The 13773-nt window shown below is 40.0% G+C and overlaps 1 protein-coding gene across 1 annotated transcript in view; it reads left to right on the top strand.

The window, feature by feature from the left end:
• The first annotated feature begins 12943 nt into the window (after positions 1 to 12943).
• Positions 12944 to 13773, top strand: part of LOC109031672 (uncharacterized) — a 67447-nt gene continuing 66617 nt past the window's right edge. The window contains exon 1 of the mRNA XM_072301593.1: positions 12944 to 13479. Within this exon, the coding sequence (XP_072157694.1) occupies positions 13232 to 13479 (248 nt within the window). The 5' untranslated portion in view covers positions 12944 to 13231. The remainder of the gene's footprint in view (positions 13480 to 13773) is intronic.

Genomic DNA, 13773 nt, shown 5'->3' with positions numbered 1-13773 from the left:
GAAAAGTGGTCTTGTTATTGACCAGTTTATGACTGTTTCTCGGCTGAAGAAGCCTCGCCAAGAGTCGGGATCGTGCGGAATCGATTCTATGACTCCAACTACGTAGGATCAGACTGAAATCTCGACATTTTTTTCTCAGTCCCAAATCGAGAAAAATCGACATGGACTAAAGTCTTAGCGTCAAAATCGATAGTTCACCGATCGAGCCGAAAGCAAGGAAGGTAACTTGGAATTGACCCGCTGAGTGCGATTTTCGAGTCCGAAAAGCTGCGCAAGTCCCTCGCTTAGAGCTATCTGCTGAAAACGCTCCAGAGAAAGAGTCAAAAAGTGGTCGGAAATGCTCGTTTTTGACCAGTTTCTGACTGTTTCTCGGCTCAGAGAGCCTCGCCGAGAGTCGGGACCGTGCGGAATTGATTCTACGCCTCAAACTGCGTAGGATGCAACTGATATCTCGAAATTTTTTCTCAGTCCAAAATCGAGGAAAATCGACTAGGATTACTTGGACTAAATTTTTTAGCGTCAAAATAGATAGTTCGCCGATCGAGTCGGAAGCAAGTAAGCTCCCTTGGAATTGACCCGCTGAGTGCGATTTTCGAGTCCGGAAAGCTCCGCGAGTCCCTCGCTTCGAGCTATCCGCGGAAGACGATCCAGAGAAAACTCAAAAAGTGGCCAGAAACACTCGTTTTTGACCAGTTTGCCTGAAGTCAACGAGACGCCTTCAAATGGCCGGGTATGCAAAATATCTGCCGTGACGCACGAATAGTGGTATCAGAATTTTACATTAAGTTTACGGATTGATTTGAAGGCGCTCTTCTGTATCCATTATGAGTGGCCTTGTACAATGATGTTGACCAAGAAGTTCATATTTTTGGGTGTTTAAATCGAGTTGCATATTGGGAAAATGCCGAGGAATATTATTTTGAAATAATATTAAGATTGTTTTTGGTATCTACGTCCTTTTTAAATGAAGAGAGCGCAGGTGGCTGGATCAGATTGTGTATTTTAAGTCCCTTGGTTCGGTCATCGTATTCTGAAGTGAAACTGAAAGAGTCGCCGTTTACAAGATCGAAACTCACTCAAAAGCGGTCGTGAATTTAAATAGTTTCGCACGGATAAAATGAGGTTTCTTTGATTAACTGTGAATAATCATAATTGAAGAAAAAGTACTTTGTCCACTGGTCCATTAGGAAAGCGTAAAGCATGGATTAATGGAGCATCGGATGACCAACTAAATCTTATCTGATAGGGAAATTTACGTGTGAAACCCTTTTTTCCGTCTTTAAATGATCCAAATCCACCAACAAGTTTAAAACACTAAGTGCAAAAATGCGAATCTACTGATGAAGGGTCGATTCTTAGTGCCAAAATCGCGAATCTCGGCATTTCTGCCGTATTTTGTAACAGTTCGAGAAATCATTGAAACTGCTGATGGAGTTTGAAAAAACATCTTATTCTTGCCATCCTCAAGAATTAATATTAAGAAGGGTAGGAGGGTAATCCCTTCTAAATATAAATAAATACAATAAAGAGGAATGCAGACAGTTTTTTTACTCTCCTGGAAAATCGTGTTTTCCGAGATTCGCACTTCTGCACTTTCACCATCTATAAAATGCTTTAGTATCGTTAGGGTCGGAACCAAGTAAGCTCGCTAGGAATTGACCCGCTGAGTGGGATTTTTCAGTCGGGAAAGCTCCTCGAGTCCCTCGCTACGAGTTATCCGCTGAAAACGCTCCGAAGAAAGAGACAAAAAGTGGTCAGAAAAGCTAGCTTTGGACCAATGTTTGACTGTTTCTTAGCTCGTGGAGCCTCGCCGAGTGTCGGGACCCTGCGGAATTGATTCTTCGCCTTCAACTACGTAGGATGCGACTGAAATCTCGAAATTTTTTTCTCAGTCCCAAATCGAGAAAAATCGACAGGGGTTACATACACTAAATTTTTAGCGTCAAAATCTAAAGTTCGCTGATCGGGCCGAAACCAAGTAACCTCGCTTGGAATTGACCCGCCGAGTACGGTTTTTTAGTCGGAATAGCTCCGCAAGTCCCTTGCTTCGAGCTAGCCGCTGAAAACGCTCTAGAGAAAGAGTCAAAAAGTGGTCAGAAAAGCTCGTTTTTGACCAGTTTTTTACTGTTTCTCGGCTCAGGAAGCCTCGCCGAGAGTCGGGACCGTATGGAATCGATTCTACGCTTCCAGCAACGTAGGATACGACTGAAATCTTGAATATTTTTCCCCGTCCCAAATCGAGAAAAATCGACACGGATAATATGGACTATATTTTTCGGGTCAAAATGGAAATTTCGCCGATAGGGTTGGAACCAAGTAAGCTCGCTTTGAATTGACCTTTGACCGATTTCTGTATCGAATGTGAGGTTTTTTTCGAAACACTATTCTGCTTTCATTTCTCTTAATTTTGCCGATTTTTGGGTTTAGAATGAGTCTTTAGACTCATGCGCAGGGGCTATCGTCCTTTTTTTGTTGAAAATTCAAAATCTGCCGAGATTTTTTATCTAAAAGATAAAAAAACGAGAAAAATGTATCCAAAAATGGTTTGCAGGGGGCGAGTCTATGGTACGTGTACACGTAAAATTGCGAAAAATCAAAATCTTGACTGATCCCCTTTTCGAAATACGGGATTTGAGATTCTCATAGTGAATGCAACTTTTCCACTGATTTTGATCCGATTTTTACTTTCTCGCTCCCATAGGGTAGAGAGGAAGTATTGTCATCCTCCAAGAAAAAAAAAAAAAGAAAAAAAAGTTGAAATTTTATCATTTCTAGTTTATTTATTTGTACATTTAATCGGTGTTGATCGGTTAACGTGTTCATTTTTCGTTCGATTCATGTCGATCATACATACCCTCTCGTTACACGCACACTTCCTTTCATACCCTTTTTTTTAACTGAAAAATTCGTCTTCAGCTGCGTCTGCGGCAATTGTTGTTACGAATATGTTGTGCGTGCTGGTTTCAGGTCATTACATACACGAATCTCTGAAGGCGTTTTATGTGCGAGAGCAATTCGCCTTCAGCTGCGTCTGCAGCAATTGTTGTTACGAATATGTTGTGCGTGCTGGTTTCAGGTCATTACATACTCGACTCTCTGAAGGCGTTTTATGTGCGCAAGTGGCGTACCCTGTTGGAGAACTGGCGAATTGCTCTCGCACAAAAAACGCCTTCAAAGAGTCGAGTATGTAACTACCTGAAACCAGCACGCACCGCATACTCGTAACAACAATTGCAGCAGACGCAGCAGAAAGCGAATTTTTCGGTTGAAAAAAAGAGTATGAAAGGAAGTGTGCGTGTAAAGAGAGGGCATGTATTCGATCGACTTGATTCGAACAAAAAATAAAAACGTGAACCGATCAACACCGATTCAATGTACAAATAAATAAAAAAAGGGATCAAGATCAGTAGAAAAGTTGCATTTACTATGAAAATTTCAAAGCGCGTACTTCGAAAATAGCACTAGCCAAGATTTTGATTTTTCGCGATTTTAAGTGTGCACGTACCATGGACTCACCCCGAGCAAATCATTTTTGGGTACATTTTTGTCGCATTTTTTTTTTTTTTTTTGCTTCAAAACCACTGTGCCGGGACTCATGCGGAATTTGAGATACACCCGTACGCCATAGGAGCAACGAATTGGACCAAGTTCAGCTGGAACTTACCAGTTACCATGCCGCATTTTGAAAAGAGGAGAGTTTGAAGTAGTTTAATACAATTAGTCCTGGCTAAAATTCAAAGTCGAGAAAACATTTTTAAGCCTGAAAGCACGTTAAACTTCACATTTAACATTACCTAAGTTTTATGAATAAATGAAACTTCAAACCTGAAACTTGGTTCAAACTGAAAGCGACTAGATGTATCTCTATTAAACGTGGCCGATTTTATGCGTAACGGCAAAACATGGGCTGCCATCAAGTAACCTCTCTGTAACCACGAAAATTGGATGGTACATTTTGGCGCGTATACGTAGTATACCGCCTTTGCGATCGTTTCGAACCCTGCTCGATACAATAACCGAGTCCCTTAGTTCCTTACCGAAAAGTGACTACCGCAAACTTCTGAGATCTCCCAAAGCGTGTAAAAAGTTTATTTATCCGACAATAATTATGATTTAAAGTTGTTTCTCATTCGGGGGCTCTCTAGTTTATGTGCAGTGAATACCAAGAATCTACGTTAGGTTAGGTTTTATAGAAAGTTAGAAATGCGTCGGCGACAATGGCCTGCGAGAAAAAGGTGGCCGCCGCGCGCCGAGAACCCGACCCTACTTATTACGCTTCATTAACCATTTCACCGTCACGCTAGGATTCGTCCAATTTTCAAAAAAAAAATGTTTCGCGTGTACTTAGCAATTTTTTTCTTACTCTCCGTTAAAACACAAATTAAAGGAGGTCTCATTCATAACAATCGGCCGAATAGAAGAGAAGTTACAGTATTCGAAATCTGAAGAAATCAACAAAACCTCGAATTCTTCAAACAAAAAATAAAATGAAGGGGAAAAAAGAAATGTATAAATTACAATTAGATAAAATTGACCTCAGAATTTGACAAGCAATTCCATTATATGTCGGAGAAAAAATTGGGAGTAATTACAAAAAATTCGCCTCTTGCAAGGGACTTCCTTGTAAGAATTTTGACCTGAAGACAAGGGTCGAATAGCAACAGTACTCCATACAATACACAATATGCCTCAACGAGTTAAACATGTTTTATACATCCAAATCGAAAATTTTTTATATTTTTAACTACAGTGTTTCTTGAGTCGTTTAAGCAAAAAAAAAATCCGTCGAGATTCGGAAACGTAAAGGCGCTTTAGCTAAATCACCGGTAGTAAATCCCGTTATATTATTAAAAAGAAATTGAATCCATTGTTTAATGCCTTAGTTTCTTAAATACGATTATTTTAAGCACGCAAACATTTATACCACCAGTTTTAGCCATGAGGTGATTTCCTGAGAGCCGATAATATCACGAATTTCTCATAGAACCCTTCAAAAATGACTTGCTTTTTGGGCAGCCGATTCGGCCATCGAACCGGGGTTTAAAGGGAAGCTGATAATAACAGAAACCTCTGAGAAAAATTTTGAGATAGGCATGGATTCTGTTCAGCATATCGATGCATAAGCAAGCATTTTCACATGTAGAATCTAATTTTCACGTCAGGGAGTGGAAATATTTTGATTTTTTCGATTTTATACGGAAAATTGATGGTTCTTCGGGATTGAAATCACTTGTAATTGTTTCTTGAAAAATAAAGGCACCCAAAATGACTATCGCATATTGACTTTTACATATGTGCACTCACGAAATTGATTCGTAAATTCAACGAGTGGGTACATCGACCTGGTATATCACGTTTCTGCACTATTTTACGGCAAATCGGTAGATCTTCGGTATGTAGATTTCTTACTTTTAATTCAAGAATGAATAAAGCATAAACATGGTTGAACTTCTTTCCATGGAAAGACGTTTAAAGTAAAAAAAATCAAGACATATTTAAAGCAATTGCATTTATATCGAGTCAATTTCTTTTCAACAATATAACGGGATTTATACTACCGGTGATTTTGGTATTTTAGCCCCAAAATACCTTTAAATCGACTTTGTCTTCTAGGAGTTCGACAAAATTTTTCCTTTCTTCGCTCAAATTACTCCGCAGCACTTTTCTTCAAGAATCTGATAAGATTTTGCTTGAGGCAGATCAAAAAACTTAAATTCGTTCGAATAGCTTTCTACATTCACAATACACGGTCTCGTCAAAGTGCGTCGTTGAAGTGTTGGATCGTATGAATTCTCTTTTTGTGCTACTTGCCTATTTTGAAATCTTTGTAAATGAGAACTAAAGGGGTTGATATGTGCGAGTTAATGACAAGCCTTATCAACACATTGTGTTGGAGTTCACTGCTTGTTTTTTTTTTTGTTTTTTTTTCCGATTTCATGGATTAAAAATATGGAAAAACGACGCACACCAATTTTTAGGGGTTTTTTCAAGTTTACGTGTGTGAAACTTAATTTAATCTAGAAACCGTGTACAATTTCGGAAAGAACGTAAAAAAATACATAGAAATGTGATTTGTACCTTTTCCCTACGTTGCCAAATTTTCGAGAAAAATCGTCCTGAAGCGTCAAAAATGCCAAAAATTGGATAAATCATCACGTCGGAGGTTCCAGGAAGTGAATTTCAAGTTTTTTTTCACTACAAATAACGTATCGAAAATGGAAAATTGCAATGCATCTCAAGGAACATGTAATGGCGCAGATGAACGTGACAAAACGGGCCCTCAAGGTACGTTTACTTTATCCTTCACTCCAGTTCACCTCTTTATTCCTGTAACCTCGAGATAATTCTTGGTTCTCAAGATGCTTGCTACAGACAAAATATACCGAGGAACAGAAAATGCGTGGAGAAAGTGTCCCACGATGCACATGAATGTCATAATTCCCTTCCTGGAACCTCCGACGTGATGATTTATCCAATTTTTGGCATTTTTGACGCTTCAGGACGATTTTTCTCGAAAATTTGGCAACGTAGGGAAAAGGTACAAATCACATTTCTATGTATTTTTTTACGTTCTTTCCGAAATTGTACACGGTTTCTAGATTAAATTAAGTTTCACACACGTAAACTTGAAAAAACCCCTAAAAATTGGTGAAAATTGGCAACAATGGACCGTTAGGCCTTTTAAAATTCACAGGAAGCCATTTTTATGGCCAGATATGAAAAGTACGTAGAAAAATACATATAGTGCACACCCATAGAGGGTGACTAAGGTCGAAAAACATTCAAAAGAGCTGCCTTCAAGTATAAAAAGGCCGCTAAAATCGACATCTCGGTCAATTTTCACAACGTGGGAATCCAGGTACAACTATGATATTTTAGTATGTTGTATGGATGGATAAGAGCTGTTATCTGGTACAGTATGAAAAATGTACTCCACTTTCTTGAACCTTAGACGCGGCGATTTATCGATTTTTTGCCGTTTTTGACACTTTGGGACCAATTTTCTCGGAAATTTGGCAACATAGGAAAAAATTTTACTGAACATTTTTTATTCATTTTTTTACGTACTTTTCAAAAATGTACACAGTTTTTGGATTAAATTGAATTTTGAATGTGTTAAATGGAAAAAACCCCTAAAAATGGGCCAAAAATGGCAACAATGGGCCATAAGGCCCCTTAAAATTTATCGGAGGCCTTTAAAAAGGCCAGAAACGAAAAGTACGCAAAAAATACATAAGAATCATGTGCTGGAAGAGTGATAACAGTGGAAAAAGTCGACGAAAATAATTGTTTTTCGATTCCAGGATTTTGGGTTTGAGGCGCTGCTGCGCCCTTGCATGGGCTCCGTTCGGTCTAATATTTGGCACAGAGTCTACCTAAGACTAGTACTTTGAAAATATGAAACATTTAGCAAAATCCAGGTGGGGCCGGAAAAGGCCAAAAACGCAACTCCTCCTTTGTTCAACTCTCATAGTTACCGCAGGTTGACATTAAAATCGATCTGCTCAGTAATGAACCCAAATAGACGGTGAAACTACGAGGCCACGTATCTCAGTTTGCAACGATGCAGACTTCCTGTCATACATTATTTTATCATGAAAACTATTCAACGTCAATTTTTTAAAACCCCGGGATTTTTCGTCTGCGTGAAGAAAACTGTGTGGAAAATCCAAGAAATGAAATTGCTTTGCTCTCCGCCAAAAAGTAAAATGGGAGCGGAGATTTTTGAATACCGCAAACGATGTACGTGGCTTAGGAGTTCATCGTCAAAATGTTCCTCCCCAGCCCCTAATACAGGGCCGGATTTAGGGGGTGGTCACATAGGCCGCGGCCCATGGCGGCATTTTAGGGGGCGGCAAATTTTGCACATTTTCAAATTTAGGAATAAAAAAAAAATAACTGTTTTCCTGTGCCGCTACTGTAGTTTCGATCGTTTAGGCCGTAGTTTAAGGGCGCTAAAGCGAGGGTTGTATTTCGCGAAAAGATAATTTTTGCAGAATAATTAAAAATTCAGAAGCAGGAAAATTTTAACTAATTATTAAAGGATCTCAAATCGACAATATAATGCAAACAAATTTGGAAAGACTCGTCATGTTAGTACATAAGATTCGTAAACGCCTTCAATTGAAGCGTGATAAACACCAACCAATTGCGGTGAACGCACGGGTCGAAAGACGAGATGTTGGAGTTTTTTTAGCCAACGTGCGTAAAAAATTCAGATTAAAGCTGAAATCTCATTAGAAAGGGAAAAAGCTCACACACAAGCACAATTTTCCCTCAAAGAGATATGCTGTTTGGAGCAACACTAGTTACGTCCATTCAGGAAGGGAACTACAGACGCGTTTCGGCCTTGTTGTCCCAATCCTCAGTGCAGTGCAGCCTCCTGAACTTTCTGCTACCGAGCTCGAGAGGTCGTGAAGCGTGATTTCTCACGCGTTCCGGAGAGTTCAAATAGTTGTATCCCTGCGCCTTCGCAAGGCGATGGAAGTTTAATATTGAAGTAGCGTCTTCGTTTGGTTTTTCGGCTTTCCTGTGCCGCTACTGCAGTTTCGACCGTTAAGGCCGAAGTTTAAAGGCTAGAAAGCCAGGATATTATATCGCAAAAAGATAATTTTTGCAGAATAATTAAAAATTAAGAAGCAGGAGTATAATTTAACTAAATAATAAACGGAACTCAAATCTACAGTATAATGCATAAAAATTGGGAAAATCTCGTCACGTAAATGCAGAAGATTCGAAAACGCCTTCAATTGGAGCGTGATACCTCACGCGTTCCGGAGAGTTCAAGTAGTTGTATCCATGCGCCTCAGCAAGGCGATGGAAGTTTAATACTGAAGCAACGTCCCCGCTTGGTTTTATGGCTTTCCTGTGCCGCTACTGCAGTTTCAACCGTTAAGGCTGGAGTTTAAAGGAGCCGGGATTGTACTTCGCAAAAAGGTAATTTTTGCAGAATAATTAAAAATTAGGAAGCAGGAATATTTGAACTAAATAATAAAAGGAACTCGAATCTAAAATATAATGCAAAACAATTTAGAAATCTCATCATGAAAGTACAGAAGATTCGAAATTGCCTTCAAATGAGGCGTCATACCTCGCGCATTCCGGAGAGTTCAAATAGTTGTATCCCTGCGCCTTAGCAAGGCAATGGAAGCTTAATATTGTAGTAGCGTCCCGGTTTGGATTTTCGGTTTTCCCGTGCCGCTACTGTAGTTTCGACCGTCAAGGCCGTAGTATAAGGGCGCTAAAGCCAGGGTTGTATTTCGCAAGTGGATAGTTTTTGCAGAATAATTAAAAATTAAAAGGCAGGAGTAATTTAACTAAATAATAAACGGAACTCAAATCTACGGTATAATGCATACAAATTTGGAAAATCTCGTCACGTAAATGCAGAAGATTCGAAAACGCCTTCAAATGGGGCGTCATACTTCACGCATTCCGGAGAGTTCAAATAGTTGTATCCCTGCGCCTTAGCAAGGCGATGGAAGTTTAATATTGAAGCAACGTCCCCGCTTGGTTTTTCGGCTTTCCTGTGCCGCTACTGCAGTTTCGATCGTTAAGGCCGTAGTTTAAGGGCGCTAAAGCCAGGATATTATTTCGCAAAAAGAGAATTTTACCAGAATAATTAAAAATTAAGAAGCAGGAATATTTGAACTAAATAATAAAAGGAACTCAAATCTACAATATAATGCGGAACAATTTGGAAAATCTCGTCACGTAAATACAGAAGATTCGAAAGCGCCTTCAAATGAGGCGTCATACCTCACGCATTCTGGAGAGTTCAAAGTGTATCCCTGCGCCTTAGCAAGGCGATATAAGCCTAATATTTTAGTAGCGTCCCCGCGTTGTTTTTTGGTTTTCCTGTGCCGCTACTGTAGTTTCGACCGATAAGGCCGTAGTTTGAGGGCGCTAAAGCCAGGGTTGTATTTCGCAAATGGATATTTTTTGCAGAGTAATTAAAAATTATGAAGGAGGAATATTTTAACTAATTATTAAACGAACTCAAATGTACAATATGATGTAAAACAATGTTGAAAATCTCGTCATGTAAATACAAAACATTCGAAAACGCCTTCAAATGGGGCGTCATACCTCACGCATTCCGGAGAGTTCAAATAGTTGTATCCCTGCGCCTTAGCAAGGCGATGGTAGCTTAATATTGTAGTACCATCCCAGCGTCGTTTTTCGGTTTTCCTGTGCCGCTACTGTAGTTTCGACCGTTGAGACCGTAAATTAAGGGTGCTAAAGCCAGGGTTGTATTTCGCGAAAAGATAATTTTTCCAGAATAATTAAAAATTCAGAAGCAGGAATATCTTATCTAATTATTAAAGGATCTCAAATCGACAATATAATGCAAACAAATTTGGAAAGACTCGTTATGTAAATACATGAGATTCGTAAACGCCTTCAATTGAAGCTTGATACCTAACGCGTTCCGGAGAGTTCAAATAGTTGTATCCCTGCGCTTTAGCAAGGCGATGAGAGTGCAATATTGAAGTAGCGTCCCGGTTTGGTTTTTCGGCTTTCCTGTGCCGCCACTGCAGTTTCGGCGTTAGGGCCGGAGCTTAAAGGCGCCATAGCCGGGATTTTACTTCGCAAAAAGATAATTTTTGCAGAATAATTACAAATTAAAAAGCAGGAATAATTTAACTAATTAATAAAAGGAACTAAAATGTACAATAAAATGAAAAAACTAACGTAGTTTAAGGGCGCTGAAGCCAGGGTTGTATTTCGCAAATAGATAGTGTTTGCAGAATAATTATAAATTAAGGAGCAGGAGTAATTTAACTAATTTATAATAGGAACTCAAATCTTCAATATAATGCAAAAAAATTTGGAAAGTCTCGTCATGTAAATACAAACGATTCGAAAACACCTTCAAATAAGGCGTTATACCTCACGCGTTCCGGAGAAGTCAAATAGTTGTATCCCTGCGCTTTAGCAAGGCGACGGAAGCTTAATTATGAAGTATCGTCCCCGCTTGGTTTTTCGGCTTTCCTTCCGATTTTGACCCTTAAAATTTAGTCCATGTAACCAGGCCCGCCACAAGGGGGGGGGATACTGGGTCCCTGGTACCGGGGCCCGGGCCCCGGAGGGGGCCCGGGTTACCCGTGAAAAACCACTACGAATTCACATGCAACCCTTGTTTCGTAAGAAAAAGTGAAAAATTTACCCTAAAAATTTCGCAAAAGGTGAATAGATTTTCAGAAACACGCTGGGGCACTGTAGAATTCTTCTTAAATTTTCAAAGAAGTATGCTTCTTGGAAAATTTCTATCTATTTTCAAGATTTTCAGTACAGAGGGATATTTTTAGTAACTGCGTTTCATTTTCTTCCGTCGTCAGATGCTAAGGGTCTTCAGTCTGGGCATCTTCGACTTCAATGGCTCATGGCTCAACTCCCTTGCCATAGACAAACGAAGAGGGAGTCAAGGGGGGCCTGGCCCTTATAGAACTGAAAATAGTATCATATGCCCCCCCCCCCAAAAAAAAAAAAAAAAATTTCCAGATGTTTTGAATCCAACAATTTGCAAGTATTTTGTGCTGAAAGTAGAAAAAAAACCATAATTATTCCGCAGAAATTTATGGAAAAATTCATTATGGAAGCTTCACAATGCGTCCGATTAGTCGTATAAATTCTAAAATTTTTCGAGGGATGCCCCTCGGACCCCCCCCCCCCCGTGCTTGGGCCCCGGACCTTAAAACTGGTACCAGGGCCCAAGATGGGATGTGGCGGGCCTGCATGTAACCCCTGTTATTTTTCTCGATTCCGGTCAAGAGAAAAAATTCCGAGATTTCAGTCGGATCCTACGTAGATGAAGGCGCTGGATGGATTGCGCACGCAATTCCGCGGCTCGGCAGGGCTTCCTGAGCCAAGAAACAGCGAAAAACTGGTGTGAAACGAGTGTTTCACACCAGTTTTCACCGTTTCTGCCAGGCGTTTTTCGCGGATAGCGCCAAGCAGCGGACTCGAGGAGCTTTTCAATATTGGTATCAGTCCGATGAAAGAACTTCCGATTTTGATCCCTATAACTCAGTCCATGCCCTATATTGATTATCGACAAGAAAACAGTCTAGAGATTCACTTCTCCTTTGTTCGAGGCGCTGAATCGATTGGGCGTAGGCCCGAAACTGCCCGCGCCTTCCTTAGCCGAGAAACGGTCAATAGGAACGCACATGGAGTAATTAACTATCGGTTCTCGAGCAATAAGGTTGACATGAACAAAGGATCAAGCACACTCCATATGGTAATCGGTGCCCACACCGACTTACAATTTTCTTGCGCATTGAATTCGATTTTTAATTGATCCTGTTCAAAAGTCATATATATGCGCCAAGTGTCTTCAAGCCACCCTTTTCGCACAGTTTGCAGTTGAAGTTTTTGAACACTTACATATTAAATGGTGCCAGCCAGCGCACTGGAAAAAATGTCGCTTGGATCTAGAGTACGGACTCTTAAAAACATTGACAAGAAAAAAGACTCTTGATTCAATCGGATTTTCGCTTGAATCGAGAACCAAGCCTCTTAATTTAAGCGACTTTCCTTTGATTCAAGCAAAAATTCGATTGAATCAAGAGTACTTTTCTTGTCATTGTTTTCAAGAGTCTGAACCCTAGATCCAAGCGACTTTTTTTTCCGTGCAGCTTGATTTTTGAAATTTATGTCGGCACGACAAGATAGAAAATCGATATATTACCCGGCGCAGATGAGGCTGTGTCTTGTCTTACAAAGCCTTGATCGAGCCAGTTAACGTTTCAACAATCAGGTTGTCAACCCAGCGAAGATAAGCCGAAGAGATTCGTCTTTCTCTTAGCACTCGAGAACGAGCCCACCCCCCTCCTTTACGGGTGAAAACAAATAACGACAGGCAAGCGGGCATTTGGTCAGAAATAAGAGTTGAAGGGAGAATAAGAAGAGTAGAGAGAGATAGATAGGAGGACAGGCCCCTTCTTATTATTAGCAAATCGATGATCCTCTTTGCGGAAACGGATTTTCTTTGTGTACTTGTGCCGCTTATACCTGGGAAACTCAAAAAGAAGGAATGTATTCAAATTGAAGCCATATTCTTATCTTAGGGGGAAACAGGTTGAAAAACTCGAGTGCTCGGAGCTTCTTACGGTTCGACCAGTCGTCATTGGCAGCCATTGCTGTAAGAGTGAGTGTAGTGGATAAGGAAATTCGAAGACCTAATATATATAGATTTCTGAACTTCAAATTATGAGAGCATTGTGAAATGTACTTTGTTACGCTTACGGAAATGATATCCCAATCCGCCTGCGAAGAACGTGTAATTGAATTCAGTTTTGTTGTGTGTTCGGTGCGTTATTTTAATAATTCCTTCCATCAAACTTTCCTGCGAATGAAAACTGTGACGAGATCAATTGAACCACCTTGCCCTCTGCTAATTTTCTGCCTGCCAAAAGCTCACACCAAACGCTCGGAGCTGGAGAATACCCTACATGAAGATATTGCGTCTACATGGTAAGAATTAATTGTTGCATCACTGTTTTAGAAATGAGGGCTTGGAGAGCAAGGCGCGCATACGTGTGATTTTTGAAAAAAATTGAGATTTTAATGATTTCAAGTAAAACTAGTATTAACGCACATTCTGTGAGAAATTTCTCTCACAAATTCCAATTTTTAAGCTTCAAAAAGTCAGTTCAAACTTCATTTCCACTGTAAGGATCCATGTAATTTCAAAACTTTGAACACGTATTTCTCGAAATAGCAAAAAATGTACTTATGTGGCTTGCCCTCCAAGCCCCTCAATTTTAC

Source organism: Bemisia tabaci, chromosome 6, assembly GCF_918797505.1.
Source record: "Bemisia tabaci chromosome 6, PGI_BMITA_v3".
NCBI classification, from domain to species: Eukaryota; Metazoa; Arthropoda; class Insecta; order Hemiptera; family Aleyrodidae; genus Bemisia; species Bemisia tabaci.
This window is presented reverse-complemented; position numbering and strand designations above follow the sequence as displayed.